Source organism: Mobula birostris, chromosome 8, assembly GCF_030028105.1.
Source record: "Mobula birostris isolate sMobBir1 chromosome 8, sMobBir1.hap1, whole genome shotgun sequence".
NCBI classification, from domain to species: Eukaryota; Metazoa; Chordata; class Chondrichthyes; order Myliobatiformes; family Myliobatidae; genus Mobula; species Mobula birostris.
This window is the reverse complement of record NC_092377.1, coordinates 74291756-74310511: the sequence shown is the minus strand read 5'-3', so window position 1 is coordinate 74310511 and position 18756 is coordinate 74291756. Positions and strand designations below refer to the sequence as shown.

At 40.5% G+C, this 18756-nt stretch overlaps 1 protein-coding gene across 1 annotated transcript in view; it reads right to left on the bottom strand.

Moving 5' to 3' along the window:
• Window positions 1-431: 431 nt before the first annotated feature.
• The window catches only part of kif16ba (kinesin family member 16Ba), a 231279-nt gene continuing 212954 nt past the window's right edge, over window positions 432-18756 (bottom strand). Inside the window, exon 28 of the mRNA XM_072265464.1 lies at window positions 432-1011. Within this exon, the coding sequence (XP_072121565.1) occupies window positions 1010-1011 (2 nt within the window). The 3' untranslated portion in view covers window positions 432-1009. The remainder of the gene's footprint in view (window positions 1012-18756) is intronic.

The following is an 18756-nucleotide window of genomic DNA, read 5'->3' as shown; positions in this document are numbered from 1 at the left end:
AACTCTCACAACTTTAGGATGTGGGAGGATACCAAAGCATCTGGAGGAAACCCAGATGATCACGTGCAAATCCCACAGAGACAGCACCCACAAACAAGATTGAACCTGGATCTACAACTCTGAGAGGCAACGGCTCTACGTCAATAGCTCTTCATCCATCAAAGTTTATTCCAATTTCATTGACCATCATATTTTTGTCTAGCATTTCCTCAACTGAAAGTCCATTGTAATGATGTTGGAGGACCAATGAGATGGAAATGCTTGAACAATTACCTTTATGTAAAATCACATATATGTTCTAACGCAGGATATCTGTCCCACATAAACTCCACTGCAATGGATTCGTCACATAAGCTGTAGTTCTAAAGTTCAAAGTAAATTTATTATCAAAGTACATATATTTCACCAAATACCATTCAGATTCATTTTCTTGTAGGCATTCATAGTAAAACAAAGAAATACAACAGAATCAAAGAGGACCAACACACAAAAACTGATGAAGTACCAATGTGCAAAAGAAGACAATCTGTGCAAAAAAAAAACAAATAACAATAAATAAATAGTTCTGAGAATATGATTTGTAGAGTCCTTGAAAGTAAGTCCATGGGTTGTGGAATCAGTTCAGAGTTGAAGTGAGTGAAGTTACCCACGCTGATTCAGGAGCCTAATGGTTAAAGCGTAATAACTGTTCCTAAATCTGCTGATGTAGAACCTAAGGCTTCTGTACCTCCTTCCTGATGGCAGCAATGAGAAAAGAGCATGGTAGAGGTCTTTGATGATAGATGCTGCTCCCTCGTGGCAGTGCTCCTTGTAGATGTGCTCAGTGGCACCTCATCCACATTCCACAGTCTCAAATTAATCCCACATTCACCTTGTTCCCACGTTGACTTTCTTTGCTTTCCTTCAGCCTTCTGTACAACCCTTATGTAAGCATTCCGATGGTGTCGTTTTAAATCACTGTCATCGTTTTGCTATCCCAGAAGTCTCTGACACTTGCGCCTCAATCTTGTCCTAATAAAAACAAGGGGAAAAGGAGGAGTTTAAAAAATTGTGATTCTACAATGCCGTAGATAGTCATTGTGTCTGGTTTTAATTTTTATTAATGAGACTCGAGTAACATTTCAGAAAGCTTCAGTTCTGGCAGTGAAGGTCTAGTAGAAATAAGGGAATCGAGATCCAAAGATTGCATTCAGACCCCACTGTTATTTTGCCATGGTTTTCGCTTAGTTGCCAAGCAGCAACCCCAGAAAAAGACCAAGCTATAAGGTCTTAATTAGTTATTACCCTTGACCCCACAAAGAAATTGAAAGATCACCCTAAAAATGTAAGAAAACCTTGAAACAGGAGAAGACCATTCAGTTCCTCCATCCTGTTCCACCATTGAATGAAATTGAGGTGGAATGTCTTCTACTAAGTTTGACTACATATCCTTTGTGCTTACAGGCCTGCTAAACACAGGAATGTATAAATGAAGCAGTTCCTCAGGAGATATTTTTAAATTATTCTTTGAATATATAGAGCAGAACAAAAATTAAAGAAAAAGACTACTCAGCCCATCAAGTCAGTGCTAGCTCCATGTAAAAACAGTGCAGCTAGTCAATCTCCTGATCTGAAATAGACTCCCCTTCCTTTTTATTCCACTTATGAAACTTATAAAGCATTCTGAAAACAACAATGGTTTCAGTCCTAAATGTTCCTGCATTACTTTGACAATATCAGTAAAGCTCATTTCAGCTGGTTTTGTTTAGACCAGTCAAACCTCTAAGTAAACTGCATGCTCTTCCATTTGATGCACTCAGCAAAACTATCATTTTCTTTTCATTGGCTGTTTCATTTGCTTCAAAATACTGTTCAATCCTTTCAATGTACATCAGCTAATTATCTCTTGTGCAATTGAACATGTCTATATTTCCAATGTAGCTAGTTATTTCTGCTTTTTTATTATTATTATTATTGTCACCTGGTACTCACTGTTTATGAACCCATAATTTCATCCATTCTCTACCATTTTTTTTAATGCGGCCATCTCTGTTCCTTCCCGAAGGATCACTTGCTGCACACTTTTTTTACTCAACTGTTTCACTGTGCTTTTTTTTTAAACTCTAATGTCTCGTTGAACTTCAACAGGTAGGTAGTCATCTCTGGCTCATTTAAAACTTCCTCATCACCACTGTTACGCTTTTGTAACTCCAAAACACAAAACTAATCAAATGAAAAACAAGGGAGCCCAAGAAACGCGTGTAAATTTAGTTTTCACTTTTAGCAAGGTGTGCACATATGACATGTTGGCATCGTAACGTATGCCATTCACATATTTTTACATATAACCATAATGTATTATGTAAACAACAAAAACTGCTTAATTGAACAATATACAATATTACTCAGATATTACTGAAATAGTAAATATACAGCTGGTTGGGGGGTATGAAAAGGGCTTGTTTTTACTGTTGTTTTGTTTTTATTCTGTTGTTTTTGCGCTGCTGCTCATGTTGGTGTCTGTTCTATGTTGTGTTGCTTTTGTGTTGACTTTGTGCCAGAATGTGTGGCAACACTTGCAGGCTACCCTGTACATATCATTATGTGTATTGGTTGTTAATGCAAAGAGTGCATTTCTCTGTGTGCTTTGATGCACATCTGTTAAGTTAATCTGAATCTGCACCCCATAAAGCATTCACAGCTATTCTCAAATATGGTATCCAGATCCAGAAACAATGTTCCCCTTGTAGGCAAACCAGTTTCCTTTAGTTAGATAGATAGATAGATACTTTATTGATCCCAAAGGAAATTACAGTATCACAGTAGCATTACAAGTGCACAAATACACAAATATTAGAAGAGAAACTTTGGAGTAGCACAGTTGTCTTAGTCTATTACTAAAAGAACTCCTCTGTTCAGCCAAGGTGGCATGCAGAGGGTGAGAAACATTGTCCAGAATTGCCAGGGTCTTTTGTTCTACTACAGCCTCCAGTGTATCTAGTTTGACTCCTGTTAACAGAGCCAACCTTTCTAATCAGTTTATTAAGTCTGTAGGCATCAGCTGTGTTGATGCCATTGTCCCAGCATGGAAGATTGTACTGGCGACAACAGACTGGTAGAATATGTGAAGGAGAGGCCTGCATACTCCAAGGAACCTCAGTCTCCTCAGGAAATAGAAGTGACTCTGACCCTTCTTGTACATAGCCTCTATGTTGGTGCTCCACGCAAGTCTGTCATCCAGGTGCACTCCCAGGTACCCACAGGTCCTCACGACATCCACATCCTCACCGTCAATAGTAACAGGGAGTAGTGCTGGCTTAGTCTTGAAGTTTGTCCTGACTTTTTTTTAGCTCTATACATTAAGCTTTTATGTGAAAGCCAGGGACCCTGGATGTTTTTCACTATTTTTTCAGCCTTTCCTGCCACATCCAATAACTTACACACACACTGCCAGATCTATCTGCTCCGGTATCCTTTTACAACAGTTTATGTTGCATCTCTCCTTTCTTCTTACCAAACTGCAATATATTATTCAGTTTTCAGTATTAAATTCGATCTGTTACGTTTTTCTCCATGTCATTTGTATGATTATCTCCTCCTGAAGCAATGTGTTTTATAATCTGCTTTACAGTTCATTATGCTTCCAAGTGTTGGATCACCTGCAGATTTGGAAAACATGCCTCTTACACCCTCTTTAATATATTAAAGACAGTGGTGATCTCAGTACCAACCCCAAGAGACAACACTGTACACTTACCTCCAGTTTAAATAAAAACTGTCTGCTGCCACTCTCCGTTTCCTGTCACTTATCCACTGTCTGTTTATGCTGCTGCAACCTCTTGTATTACCTAAACCAATCTTTGATGACAAGCCTATTATGTGTCAGTATATCAAAAGCCCTTTAGAAGTCCAGTTACATCACTGGAACCATATTTCCCTCATCAACCTTCTGAGACCTCATCAGAAACTTATTATTTAAACATGACTTTCCTAAAATAAATCCATGCTGGCTTTCTGAAATCAATCCACTTCTCTTAACATTTGTAAAAGTTCCTCTGCCACTGAGATTAAATGGATGGGTCTGTAGTTACTGAATTAATCCCTACAGCCTTTTTAGTGAATAGGGTATAGCATTTACAGTTCTGCAGCCCCATTACCTGTACCATCAGATGTTTGGAAGATAATGGGCAATATTTCTGCAATTACCTTCTTCCTTCAACACACATCAAAGTTGCTGGTGAACACAGCAGGCCAGGCAGCATCTCTAGGAAGAGGTACAGTCGACGTTTCGGGCCGAGACCCTTCGTGAGTTTACAGTGTATTGTGTTTGCAATAGGCGGCTTATCCACTTTAAGTAAAGCTCTCCTTTCTTATTCCTCCTCCTTGTCCCTTTTGTCACTTCTTCTTTTGCTGAAACCCCAGCAGCATTTTTCATGCAGAGACCATAAATGTATTCATTAAGTACTTCTGCCCCTATGTACGTACATAAGAGCATTAGAACAAGAATAGGTTACTTGGCTCCTCAAGTCTGCCTTGTCATTCAATATGATCATGGGTGATCTTCCCCAGGCCTCATCTCCTCTTCTGCATCTGTTCCCCAAAGCTGTCAATGAGGTCACTTTTCAGAAATTTATCTGCCTCCTCTACAAATGCCCCTAGTGATTTATCCTCCATTGTCCTTGAGGGTAGAGAATTCCAGAGGCTCATCATCCTCTGCGAAGAGTTCTTACATTCTTAAGTATGGGATCCCTAATCTTATCAGTGTACCATCGCACTCAATACTCCCCCACTAATGGAAGCATCTCTACTGTGATGTCCCCCTCTGGAACTTGTATGTTTCAGTAAGATCACTCCCCATTCATCTACACTTCAAAGAACATAGGTGTAATTCCATTGTTTGCTCATGATAGAGCAACACACAATAGAATAATCCATCCAGCAAGTAGCTGAATTAATATCTTTTGAAACACCTCCATAGTCAGTATTTTCTTCCTAAAATAAAAAGACCAAAACTGCACGCAGTACTCTAGGTGTGGCCTCAGCACTACCCTGTATAATTATGCCAATTATTTGTCACTTGCCTTCCTTACTATTTGCTACACTTTCCAGCTGACATTTCGTGATTCATGCACAAGCATCTCCATTTAGGTCCCTGATCACTCCCATCCTCACTTCTCTGCTTGCATGCCTATTGAAATTTCTGGATTTCCACTTTTGTTTGTTCCCACTTGTCACAGTTCCCTTTGTCCTTTTTCTTTTCTAACATTTCCTATTCTAACGTTATAAAAGAACCATTTATAATCTGGTTTTCATTTGTATTAATAAACTAATTGCCTGTCCTTTATTTCCTGCTCTGCTCTTCCTGGGAGTTCTCTCTTTACTTGCCCTTTCTTCTTCTCTATGAGAATGTGCCTGAACCATATAAACACAGTTATGCCTGGCAGCCCTGATGATGTGACCGTTCATTCTTTTCCATAGCTGCTGCCCAACCTGCTGAGTTCCTCCAGCATTGTGAGTGTGTTGCTTTGGATTTCCAGCATCTACAGACTTTCTCGTGTTTATGATTTGCCTGACAATAACTCTTATGTTTTTCTTAAACATTCCTGGGGCACGTGTCTTTTCATTCCATTGAAATTAACTCTTCCCCACTGAAGGATCTCAGGCCTGAAGTACTAACCATGCATCTTCTTCCCGAAGCTGCCTGAGCTATTAAAAGCTTCCAACATTTTCTGTTAATCTGATGATGCAAGTTTTTCCTCTCATGTCGTCTTTACCCAATCTTCTGTTTTATTTTGGTTCATTTTTAATGCCTCATTCTAATGAATATTTTCCCTGATCTTAGATGAGTTTACCCTCCACCACACCTTCCCTCCCCATCCACTATGGCACAAACAAATCTTCCTTTGTGGGCATCGTATTCAGCTCCAGTGAAGTGATAGTTTTCCAATTTAAACAGAACCTACAGACATCAGTAAATTTTATTGCATTATCGATTTCCCCTCATCTGATTCCTGAATGAAAGCAAGTTCTGCACACTGCTTCTTACCTACAAGGGATCCAGATCCCCAAATCCCTCCATTTTAAACATTCCTTGGTTTTTTTTCTGATCAAAACTCTCCACAACTGCCAAGTCATCCCAAGTTACTTTCCCCCTTCTGATTATTTAACCCAACTTAATTTTTACCACTTTCTACCATGGCTTCAGCTGTCAAGACCTTAGCATCTTGAATCCTTTCCAAAAACCTCTTAGCCCTTAAGATGCCCCTATATTTCTGCTTCTCTAAATAATTTTTTGGTCAGAATCAATTTTTCATTTCCTGTTTTGTTTCTCAAGAGACTTATCAGAAGTCTAATGGCACCATATTAATGCTGGTTAATGCTGTCATTAACAGAAATTAACAGTAAAAATATGAAGCACCACCTACAACTTGTATTAACGTATTTGAATGCCAACTATGTGTTTATTTTCTCTCCACTTTCAGAAGCAAGGAATAGCAATCTATAGCAATCAGGTGTTAGCAGTTACTATTCAAGAGAGTTGCGTCTCTTTACTTGTGAGGAGTACCTGCAGGAAATACAGTCACTTAGCTGTTTCACAGTTGTCAGATGGTTAATCTATAGCTGAAAATGTGAAGTTTTTGCTCACAGCTTGCTGACAATGCTGTGAAATTACTTCATCCTCACAATGCACTTCACCGAGAATTTATCCTCCATCTGAGTAAAATCCCCTGAAAAGATCAATCAGCCCACATGTGGTCTTGATAGCCATGAGCAGATTGCGTTAAGGGTACGAAGCACAGTACCAGGTAAGTGCTGTGCCACAGTGGCCTTCTGAAGAGCTGTGGAATTGACTATCAGTCTAAGCTGCTGTTCATCATCACTCATGTCTGAAAGATGTTATTGATCGAACCTTGTAATATTGAAAACAACCCATGATGTCCTCCAGGGAGAATTGGCTATCATTTTTTCTAAACTATTGTACTGCAGGATTTTCCTCAGTGTATAACTATGTGCCCTGCATTCAAAAACATGACCTTCTGTTCCTCACCTACTCCAGGTTTACTAATCTTGGTTTCTCATTAAGAAACTGAAACTGTGCTAATTTTCTATTAACTTTGCAATGTGGTCTCTCAGTGCGCTATGAGACTTATTTCATTTTGATTCAGTTCTTTCTTTTCTCCAATTAACCTTCCTGTCAGCCCAGTTGTCTGTTCAGAGACATTAGTTTTGTTTGTGCAGAACAAAGAAAGGCTTGTTTTTCATTATGGCTCAAAAGGGTTTGACAATGAGTACAATATTTTAAGTCTTATCGAGGGTCGATTTGTGCATGGGAAGCTTTCGCAGACATCAGTGTGATAATGATGAGGTATTCTGTATTTGGTTTTCGTTGAGATATAGCTTTGGTTCAGGACACTGGATGTAAGCCCTCATCTCTTTTGATGTTGTGTCAACAAATCAGGAAAAAAAGACCTCAATTTAAGATCCCATTGCTTTCATTCAAGATTCAGCCTAGATTTACCACTGAAGTCTGCGGAGTGAAACATGAACCCACAACGCTCAGACTCAGAGGAGAGAGTGACGGCTGATAGATTGCAATCAGATGGCACTGAAAAAAGTTTTAAAATGTCCTTTTTCCCTTCTTTCTTCTTACTTTAAGAGTCAGACACATTTCAGAACAGTCGCTCCCTGTAGATAAGTGTGACATTTGCACTCAGCAATAGAATATCACCTGATACTCCTGTTGTAACCTGAGTTACCTGTTGTTTCATGAAATAGATGAGAGGCAGGCTGGCTGCTGATAGACCACAGATATTTTTAAACACAGAGACAACCATGGCCTGTAATAAAGGAACCCTAATGCAAGCCCCAGTGACAGCCTGTACCATTTTCTGCAACTGTTTTTCTGGTCAGGCTCTCTGAGCTTCTGGTGGCATCGTGGAGCTGGCCGTCAGGGGTGTCTGCTTGTTTATCAATTCCTTGATAGCTTGTGATAAATCATCCTTTTGTAAGCACCTTCACCAAGTTTGCGCACATGTATCGAGTTGTCTCCTTTATGCCATCAGCACCAGAGAAACCAAGCAATCCAGAACTCTGATCGAGATTATTATGAGGTGATGCTGATGTCTGGCATGGTTTTCTCCAGCACTCCCAATTGGAAGAAAGTCACAATGATATCCTTAATAGAAGCTTGTAGCTATTGGCAGAAGTCTAATTGATAAACTGGAGTACTGGATAAAAAAGAGGAAACTGTCAATTCATTTCTAGGATTTCTTATTCTGTTTTGAAACCAAGTATTTGTGAAACCATCCAAAATTGATTTTCTATTCAATTATAGGCTGACTTTGATGAGGTATCTAAAGCAGAAGCAGTATACAACAATATGCTATGCATTTAGAAGGGGAGAGTATTTAGATTGAATGAATATAGACCCTGAGTTACAAAACTCAACTGATACTGATACATTCAGATCAACAATGCAATAAAACTCACAGCAGGGACCAATAATGCCCTTCCAATTTCCATATGGTGCCAAAATGTGACATAATTTCTGTTACAACAATAGTTTTCATGTAATACAATTGATTTTAAGATGGTTTTGTTTGCTATCTTTCACAGCAGTTTAACAGCATGTTTTCCCAACACTGATAATGGTTTCTACTTGTGATATGTTTCGATTTCTGAAGTGTCATTTAGAGTATAAACTTTACTGTTATAATTCATCTGTTAGATGAGTTCCATCATCCTGGAGTTCTAAAATCATTGGCTTCATAACTTGCTCAGTGGGCTGCACGGTGGTGTGCAAGTAATGTTGCTGCCACGAAGCTCCAGGACTGGGTTCACTCATGATATCTGCTTTCTGTGTGGAGTTTATGTTCTCCTTGTGTCTATGTAAGTTTCCCATGGGTGATCTGGTTTTCTCCCACACCCCAATGTTGTGCAGGGTGATAGGTTAATTCACTACAGTAAATTGCCCACAACATGGGCTGTTATGTTTTGTAACTTCAAAATATTAAACTAATTCAAAGGAAGGCAACGGAGTCTGAAATGTGGGTCAACATTATGTTATGTGAGGCTACCACAAATCACCTGGTAGTGTGATGATATATGCAATTCACGATTTATACATACAGTCCATGAATTATGTAAGTGAACTAGAATGCTTAATAAAACAATATACATGCAAGATTACTCAAATATTACTGAAATATTAAATTTACAACATGGGTGTGTGGAGAATTAGGGATGAGTTGATAGGCATTAGATGAAGTATATTACTGGAAAATTTATGGGGCAAAGGGATTGCTCGGAGAGCCAGTATAAATTTGATTGACCAAATGAGTTCCGCCATCTGTGTCAAAGAAATATTCATTGCAGAGTGAAGAAAATACTAAAGATCTTTGGCGCAGTATTCAAGCTAGGGTTACATTTTGAGCAGGACATGTTTTATTTTGCAGCATTGTTTGTTTATTGATGGAAATTTATAAATCAAAGAAAGCTTGGAAGTTTTCTGTAACAGTCCCAACCTGAGAAGTCAGAAGAAAACATGGAATGAGAAAAATAAAATCATTTAATTCATCCAGCTAATTCATGTAAAATTTGTGCAATTATACAATATACTCTGTTTACTTCATCAAATAAAGGATCCAGATCAGGTTAATTATCATTGACACACAGGGCCTATCCACCCACCCCCCTTGGAAGTAGTCTTGTTTTATTGTTTCACAACAATGAATCACAGAGGATTTAATTTGCCTTTTTTGACACTATTCAAAAGAAAAAGACTCTTTCGTGTCAAAGTGAAAGCCAATCTCTATGAAGTAATCTAAATTAATTACAGATCTAAAACACAAAATAACTGATTGTCTAAATATTCACTTCCCCTTAAAATGACCCACCTCATCACTGGTGCAGCCAATTGGTTTTAGAAGTCACATAATAAAAGACCCAGAGACCAGCAGAAGAACTGAATGTAATTTGCATCAGTCTTCACAGTGGAAGACATCTGCGGTATACCAAGCATTCAAGAGTGTCAGGAAAGTGAAGTATGTGCAGTGAAAATTACGACTGAGAAGGTGCTCAGGGAGCTTAATGGTCTGAGGATGGATAAATCTCCTGGACCTGATGGAATGCACCCTCAGGTTCTGAAGGAAGTAGCTGGAGAGATTGCGGAAGCATTAAAAATGATCTTTCAAGAATTGATAGATTCTGGCAATGTACCAGATGAGTGGAAAATTGCAAATGTTACTCTGCTATTTAAGGAGGGGGAGAGGCAGCAGAAAGGAAACTATAGACCTGTTAGCCTGACATCAGTGATTGGGAAGTTGGAATGGATTGTTAGGGATGAGATTATGGAGTACCTGAGGGAGATGACAAGATAGGCCAAAGCCAGCATGGTTTCCTGAAAAGAAAATCCTGCCTGACTAAACTACTGCTATTTTTTGAGGAAATTGCAAGCAGGGTAGACAAAGGAGATGCGGTAGATGTGGTGTACTTGGATTTTCAGAAGGCCTTTGACAAGGTGCCACACATAGGGCTGCTTAGCAAGATAATAGCCCATGGGATTACCAGCATGGGTGGAGCATTGACTGATCAGCAGAAAATAGAGGGTGGGAATAAAGGATCCTATTCTGGCTGGCTGGCAGTTACCAGTGGAGTTCCACAGGGGTCAGTGTTGGGACTGCTGCTTTTTACAATGTATGTCAATGATTTGGATTATTGGATTAATGGATCTGTGGCTAAATTGGCCGATGATACAAAGATAGGTGGAGTAGCGGGTACTGTTGAGGAAACAGAAAGCCTGCAGAGAGACTTAGATAGTTTAGGGGAATGGGCAAAGAAGTGGCAAATTAAATACAATGTTGGAAAGCGTATGCTCATGCACATGGGTGGAAGAAATAAATGGGCAGGCTATTATTTAGATGGTGAGAGAATTCAAAATGCAGAGATGCAAAGGGACTTGGGAGTCCTTGTGTAGGATACCAAAAGGTTAACCTCCAGGTTGAGTCGGTTGTAAAGAAGGAGAATGCAATGTTGGCATTCATTTCTAGAGGTACAGAATATAAGAGCAGGGATGTGATATTGAGGCTCTATAAGGTGCTCATGAGACCACATTTGGAGTATTGTGTGCAGTTTTGGGCTCCTTATTTTAGAAAGGATAGAAACATAGAAAACCTACAGCACAATACAGGCCCTTCGGCACACAACAGATACTTACTTTAAAAATTACCTAGGATTACCCATAGCCCTCTGTTTTTCTAAGCTCCGTGTATCTATACAGGAGTCTCTTAAAAGACACTATCGTATCCATCTCTACCACCGTTACTGGCAGCCCATTCCACGCACTCACCACTTTCTGTGTAAAAACACTTAGCCCCGTCATCTCCTCTGTACCTGCTTCCAAGCACCTTAAAACTGTGCCCTCTTGTGTTAGCAATTTCAGCCCTGGGGAAAAGCCTCTGACTATCCACACGATCAACATCTCTCGTCATCTTATACAGCTCTATCAGGTCACCTCTCATCTTCCGTCACTCCAAGGAGAACAGGCCAAGTTCACTCAACCTATTCTCATAGGGCATGCTTCCCAATCCAGGAAACATCCTTGTAAGTCTCCCCCGCACCCTTTCTATGGCTTCCACATCCTTCCTGTAGTGAGGTGACCAGAACTGAGCACAGTACTCCAAGTGGGGTCTGACTAGGATCCCATATACCTCTCAGCTCTTAAAATCAATCCCACGGTTGATGAAGGTCAATGCACTGTATGCCTTCTTAACCACAGAATCAACCTGCACAGCAGCTTTGAGTGTCCTCTGGGCTTGGACCCCAAGATCCCTCTGATCCTCCACACTGCCAAGAGTCTTACCATTAATACTATATTCTGACATCATATTTGACCTACCAAAATGAACCGCCTCATGCTTATCTGGGTTGAACTCCATCTGCCACTTCTCAGCCCAGTTTTTCATCCTATTAATGTCTCACTGTAACCTCTGAAAGCCCTCCACACTATCCACAACACCCCCAACCTTTGTGTCATCTTCAAATTTACTAACCTATCCCTCCACTTCCTCACCCAGGTCATTTGTAAAAATGATGAAGAGAAGGGTCCCAGAGCAGATCCCTGAGGCACACCACTGGTCACCGGCCTCCATGCAGAATATGACCCATCTACAAGCACTCTTTGTCTTCTGTGAGCAAGCCAATTCTGGATCCACAAAGCAGTGTCCCCTCGGATCCCTTGCCTCCTTACTTTCTCAATAAGCTTTGTATGGGGTACCTTATCAAATGCCTTGCTGAAATCCATATACACTACATCTTCTGCTCTACCTTCATCAATATGTTTAGTCACATCCTCAAAAAGTTCAATCAGGCTCGTAAGACACGACCTGCCTTTGACAAAGCCATGCTGACTATGTCTAATGGAGATGCTGACATTGGAGAGGGTTCAGAGAAGATTCACGAGAATGATTCCAGGAATGAAAGTGTTACCATATGGGGAGGATCATCTGGCAGCTCTTGGGCTGTATTCCCTGGAGTTCAGGAGAATGAGAGGGGAGATCATAGAAACGTTCCGAATGTTAAAAGGCCTGAACAGATTAGATATGTCAAAGTTATTTCACATGGTAGGGGAGCCAAGGACAAGAGGGCACAATTTCAAGATTGAAGGACACCAATTTAGAACAGAGATGCGGAGAAATTTCTTTAGTTAGAGGGTGGTAAATCTATGGAATTTGTTGCCATGAGTGGCTGTTGGGGCCAAGTCATTGGGTGTATTTAAGATAGAGATAGATAGGTTCTTGATTAGCCAGGGCATCAAAGGGTATGGGGAGAAGGCAGGGGAGTGAAGATGACTGGAAGAATTAGATCAGACCATGATTAAATAGTGGAGCAGACGCGATGGGCCGAATGGCCTACTTCTGATCCAATATATCTTATGGTCTTATAATTAGTTAAATGGAGATCTGTTTTTGGAAACCTGAGTGCAGGCAAGGTGTTTCAACTGATTGTATTAAAAATTCACGTGTCTGGAAGGTCAAACTGCCAGTGAGTCAGTATCCTGGCAAAAACTACACCTTGAAGATAAAAGAACACTCCTAGCATCTCCATGAAAAGGTTATTGAAAAACACAAGTCAGGAGATGAATACAAGAAAATTTCCAAGTCACTGAGTATCCCTTGGAGTACAGTTAAGTCAATCATCAAGAAATGGAAGGAATCTGGCACAGATGTAAATCTGCCTCCAGCAAGCCAGCCTCAAAAACTGAGTGACCATGCAAGAAGGGGACTAGTGAGGGAGGCCAGCAAGAGACCTGTAACAGCTCTGGAGGAGTTACAAGCTTCAGTGGCTGAGATGGGAGAGACAGCACATTCAATGACTGTTGCCCGGGTGCTTCACCAGTCATAGATTTATGGGAGAGTGGCAAAGAGAAAGATGCTGTTGGAAAAAAAACTCAGAGTTTGTCAGAACCATGTGGGAGATTCTGAAGTCAACTGGAAGAAGGTTCTATGGTCTGATGAAACTGAAATTGAACTTTTTGGCCATCAGATTAAACATTATGTTTGACATGAGCCAAACACTGCACATCATCAAAAACACAGTATCCCTACATGGTGGTGGCTGCAACATGCTGTGGGGATGCTTCACTGCAGCAAGTCCTGGAAGGCTTGTGAAGGTCAAGGCTAAAATAAATGCAGCAAAATACAGGGAAATCCATGAAGAAAACATGATGCATTCTGCAAGAGAACTGCAACTTGGGAGAAGATTTGTTTTCCAGCAAGACAATTACCCCAAGCATAAAGCCAAAGTTACAAAGGAATAGCTTAAAAACAACAAAGTTAAATGTCCTAGAGTGGCCAAGTCAGAGCCCAGACCTCAATTGAATTGAAAATTTGTAGTTGGCTTTGAAAAAGGCTCTCCACTCACGATCCCCATGCAATCTGACAGAGCTCGAGTGGTTTTGTAAAGAAGAATGGGGGGAAAATTGAAGTGTCCAGATACGCAAAGCTGATAGAGACCTACCCACACAGACTGAAGGCTGTAATTGCTGCCAAAGATGCATCTACTAAGTACTGACTTGAAAAGAGTGAATACTTATGCAGTCAATTACTTTGTTTTATATTTGTAATTAATTTAGATCACTTTGTTGAGATCTGTTTTCACTTTGACACGTAAGAGGCCTTTTCTGTTGAACATGTCAAAAAAGTCCAATTAATTCCATTGTGATTCAATGCTGTAAAAAAAAGCATGAAAGCTTCCAAGGGGAGTGAATACTTTTTATAGGTACTGTATGTGGTGTAGTACAGTGCAAAATCAAGTATTACTATGTGTTACAAAATGAAATAATGTTCATAAACCATTCAGAATTATGATGGTGGAGGGAAAGAAGCTGCTCTTAAAACATTCAGTATGGGGGTCTTATTGAATTTTTTTTAATGCAAAGCCAACTAGAACAGTTTAACACAATAATATAATCCAGAATATCAACCAGGTGCTGTATTTTTGATTCAACCTTGATGGCAGCAATTGATTTTAAAACAAGTATTTGCTCCCATAAGTACAAAGCTAACAGTTGCCATCTTAACAAGCTTTCAACTACTCTGCTCACTGGATGAGAACTGAGGTGGAGGTTTGATGTGGCAACAAAAGGTGTGACTTCTCCTGGGTGTCAAACTGCACACAATTCTTTACAGAAGTCCTAAAATCCTGGTATGGAAGTTGTCCTGTCCAAGACCAAAAGAAGCTGCAGAAGATCGTGAACACAGCGCAGCACATCACACAAACCAATCTTCTCTCCGTGGACTCACTTTACACCGCACGCTGTCAGAGCAGTGCCTCCAGGATAACCAAGGACACGACCCACCCAGCCAACACACTTTTCGTCCCTCTTCCCTTCCCTCCAGGAGAAGGTTCAGGAGCTTGAAGACTCGTACGGCCAGATTTGGGAACAGCTTCTTTCCAACTGTGATAAGACTGCTGAACGGATCCTGACCCAGATCTGAGCCGTACCCTCCAAATATCTGGAGCTGCCTCTTGGTCTTTTTGCACTACCTTACTTTCCATTTTTCTACTTTCTATTTATGATTTATAATTTAAATTTTTATTATTTACTATCGATTTGTAATCCAGGCAGTGGGAAGCGCAGAATCAAATATCGCTGTGATGATTGTACGTTCTAGTATCAATTGTTTGGCGACAGTAAAGTATAAGGTATAAGTATAAATCCAACAGTGACAGAGAATTAAACCAATAGGAGCATTTACCTTTACACTACCCTTTGTTGCGTGGGTTTACTCATGATGGAGTCCTCACTTTGCAGCACAGAGTTCTGCAATATTCCCAGTTCTACAGGTAGGAAGTTCGTACATTGAGCCTGGCAGGATTAACCTGGACCATGCAATGGATCATTGAACTGTATAGGGGAAATCATAGATATCTAAATAATAGTAGGTAGGCCTTCTAATTTGATCCACTTCATGTTTCAAGTCCTGGTAAGTTATTTCTGTATTATGAATATCAACTTTGATTTTGTTCATGGGTGGTTTTGAATTTGAGTGTCAATTTCAGAGACACCTTTGATGGAGTGTGGTCAGAGATCCATCAATAATGTTAGCTGTCAAAACCTCACTGCTGGAAGAGTTCATTGTGGCTCTTGGTCTTGCTGATAAGTTGGGCAATGGCCTTTTAGTGGAAGCTTGTGTCTGGAGGCATTGTGGAAGAAACAGTGCAGCCCAGTTGTGTGTTCCTAACCCATCTGGTTTGGTGAATGCCTCAGGTTCTCTGTCTGAGATTCATCACCAAGCAGCTTCAGGCTGCTTTACTTGTGTTTTCTGCTGGCTTCAGTGCATCCTCTTGGTTTTCTTTGTAGCTACTGGTTTCTAGCATTTGATGCTTAAAACAATGTTTTTTTTTACAGAGAAGGGGTTAGAGTGCATTTTCACTTACACAAGTACTATGTGTGGTAGGTCTGTGCAACGTAAACTTGGTGTTACACAAGTTTAAAATTATAAAGTATTTGCAGGCCACAGAAAGGCATTTCAGCCCATTGATCTATGCTTGTATTTATTCTCCACAAAAATTGTCTTCTGGCTATAATTCATCCAATTCTATCCCTCTATTCCCCTTTCCCTTTAAATAATGTTGTGCTATTTACCCTACTCACTACATGTTCCATATCTAACCTCTCTTGATAAATGTCATAACTTGATACCTGAATTACATTAATTAGGTGCTATGGCTTTTGGTTCCAGTCTACCCTGTTGGCCAGAAAGAATGACAATATACAAGTCAGTGAATTCAAATGGATCAAAGACAGTGGAAGCAGACAGACTAATTGTCTTTGTTCTTTCTGCATGCTTGGGGATGGAGGCTGCCGTTTTGTGAAGACACTCTATTCTCTATTTTGTGAGCTTGACCTGCTGGATCAATGTTTCAAAGGAGACACAATGATTCTGCTGGACTGGAGATCATTTCCAAATAAGAAGTTATTTGTGAGTTGTTCTTCGGTTGGCTGGAACATGTAGGTTTGTGAATGTTGGAGTTGATGCCTGCCTGAAGTGATTCAAGCTCATTGCTGATTGAGAACAAAGAACCATAAATTATCGACTCTCACTTGATGGGAAGAGGGCAATAAATTGACACTGGCTTGGAGCAAAGCCAATAACAAGGTGTTAAAGCACAGACACATGACCTGTGGCCAATAACACAGGAATGCGATATTTGAATTGATGAGGAGTGGATATAAAAGTGGATGCTTTGTGTGTGCTGGCAGTGGTAACTTCGAAGATTAACCATTGCAGATACAAGCACAAGCAACCCTGCGTGAAACACATGGCGAGTGAATCAGGACAATGAGGAATGCCTGGCCAGCATAGACTCCTTTGTTATTCTTTGACTATTCACGAGAGTCTTAGCAGGTGTGCAGACAGGTATTTAGTGTATGAATTCACGTACTTGTTAGTTTAAACAATTAAGGTACTTGTCAGTAAATAGGGGTCTCTCTGTGCCTCACTAATCATTGTTATAAGGAGTATTTTTTAACAACAACCCTACAAAAATACTTTGTACAAATCACCTGAAGGTGCATTTTGACCAATGCTCAAGATTCCATTTCTAATTATGCCAACAACAAAATGAAATGTCAGATTTGTTTCTATTCCATTAGATACCACAAGTTTCTCAGAAATTGTCTGCAAAATCTTTTCCCAGATGCCCAAAGGACAGTTTACTATTGTCAGTGGTCAGAAGTATTCCATCAGCAAAATCCAAACCACTGCCTTGACAGAACTCTGGTCTCTACTCCAACCACTTGAACCCCTTCTCCACATTAAATGGTGTTCATCCCAAACTATTTTAGGGCCTTTCTGTCCAGTTTTAATTACAAAAGTTTAGCAATTACCTGAGTCTTTTTGGTCTTTCTGATGACACAAGTGGTTGGATTTTCATATATAAGATTATGACGATGGCTTAGATGTTTAATTTTGGGGCTGATATGTCTAAAATGAAGCCTTTTTTCATTGAGGTACCTGCTTAGCCATAGACAGTGTTCTTGCCAGCAAAAAACATTTAGAACATAGAATAGTACAGCACAGTACAGGCCCTTCGGCCCACAATGTTGTGCTGACCCTCAAACCTTGCATTCCATATAAGCCCCCACCTAAATTTCCTCCATATACCTGTCTAGTAGTCTCTTAAACTTCACTAGTGTATCTGCCTCCACCACTGACTCAGGCAGTGCATTCCACACACCAACCACTCTCTGAGTAAAAAAACCTTCCTCTGATATCCCCCTTGAACTTCCCACCCCTTACCTTAAAGCCATGTCCTCTCGTATTGAGCAGTGGTGCCCTGGTTAAAAGGCGTTGGCTATCCACTCTATCTATTCCTCTTATTATCTTGTACACCTCTATCATGTCTCCTCTCATCCTCCTTCTCTCCAAAGAGTAAAGCCCTAGCTCCCTTAATCTCTGATCATAATGCATACTCTCTAAACCAGGCAGCATCCTGGTAAATCTCCTTTGTACCCTTTCCAATGCTTCCACATCCTTCCTATAGTGAGGTGACCAGAACTGGACACAGTACTCCAAGTGTGGCCTAACCAGAGTTTTATAGAGCTGCATCATTACATCGCGACTCTTAAACTCTATCCCTCGACTTATGAAAGCTAACACCCCATAAGCTTTCTTAACTACCCTATCCACCTGTGAGGCAACTTTCAGGGATCTGGGGATATGTACCCCCAGATCCCTCTGCTCCTCCACGCTACCAAGTATCCTGCCATTTACTTTGTACTCTGCCTTGGAGTTTGTCCTTCCAAAGTGTACCACCTCACACTTCTCCGGGTTGAACTCCATCTGCCACTTCTCAGCCCACTTCTGCATCCTATCAATGTCTCTCTGCAATCTTTGACAATCCTCTACACTACCAACAACACCACCAACCTTTGTGTCATCTGCAAACTTGCCAACCCACCCTTCTACCCCAACATCCAGGTCGTTAATAAAAATCACGAAAAGTAGAGGTCCCAGAACAGATCCTTGTGGGACACCATTAGTCACAATCCTCCAATCTGAATGTACTCCCTCCACCACAAACCACTGCCTTCTGCAGGCAAGCTAATTCTGAATCCACCTGGCCAAACTTCCCTGGATTCCATGCCTTCTGACCTTCTGAATAAGCCTACCAAGTGGAACCTTGTCAAATGCCTTACGAAGATCTATATAGATCACATCCACTGCACTACCCTCATCTAAATGCCTGGTCACCTCCTCAAAGAACTCTATC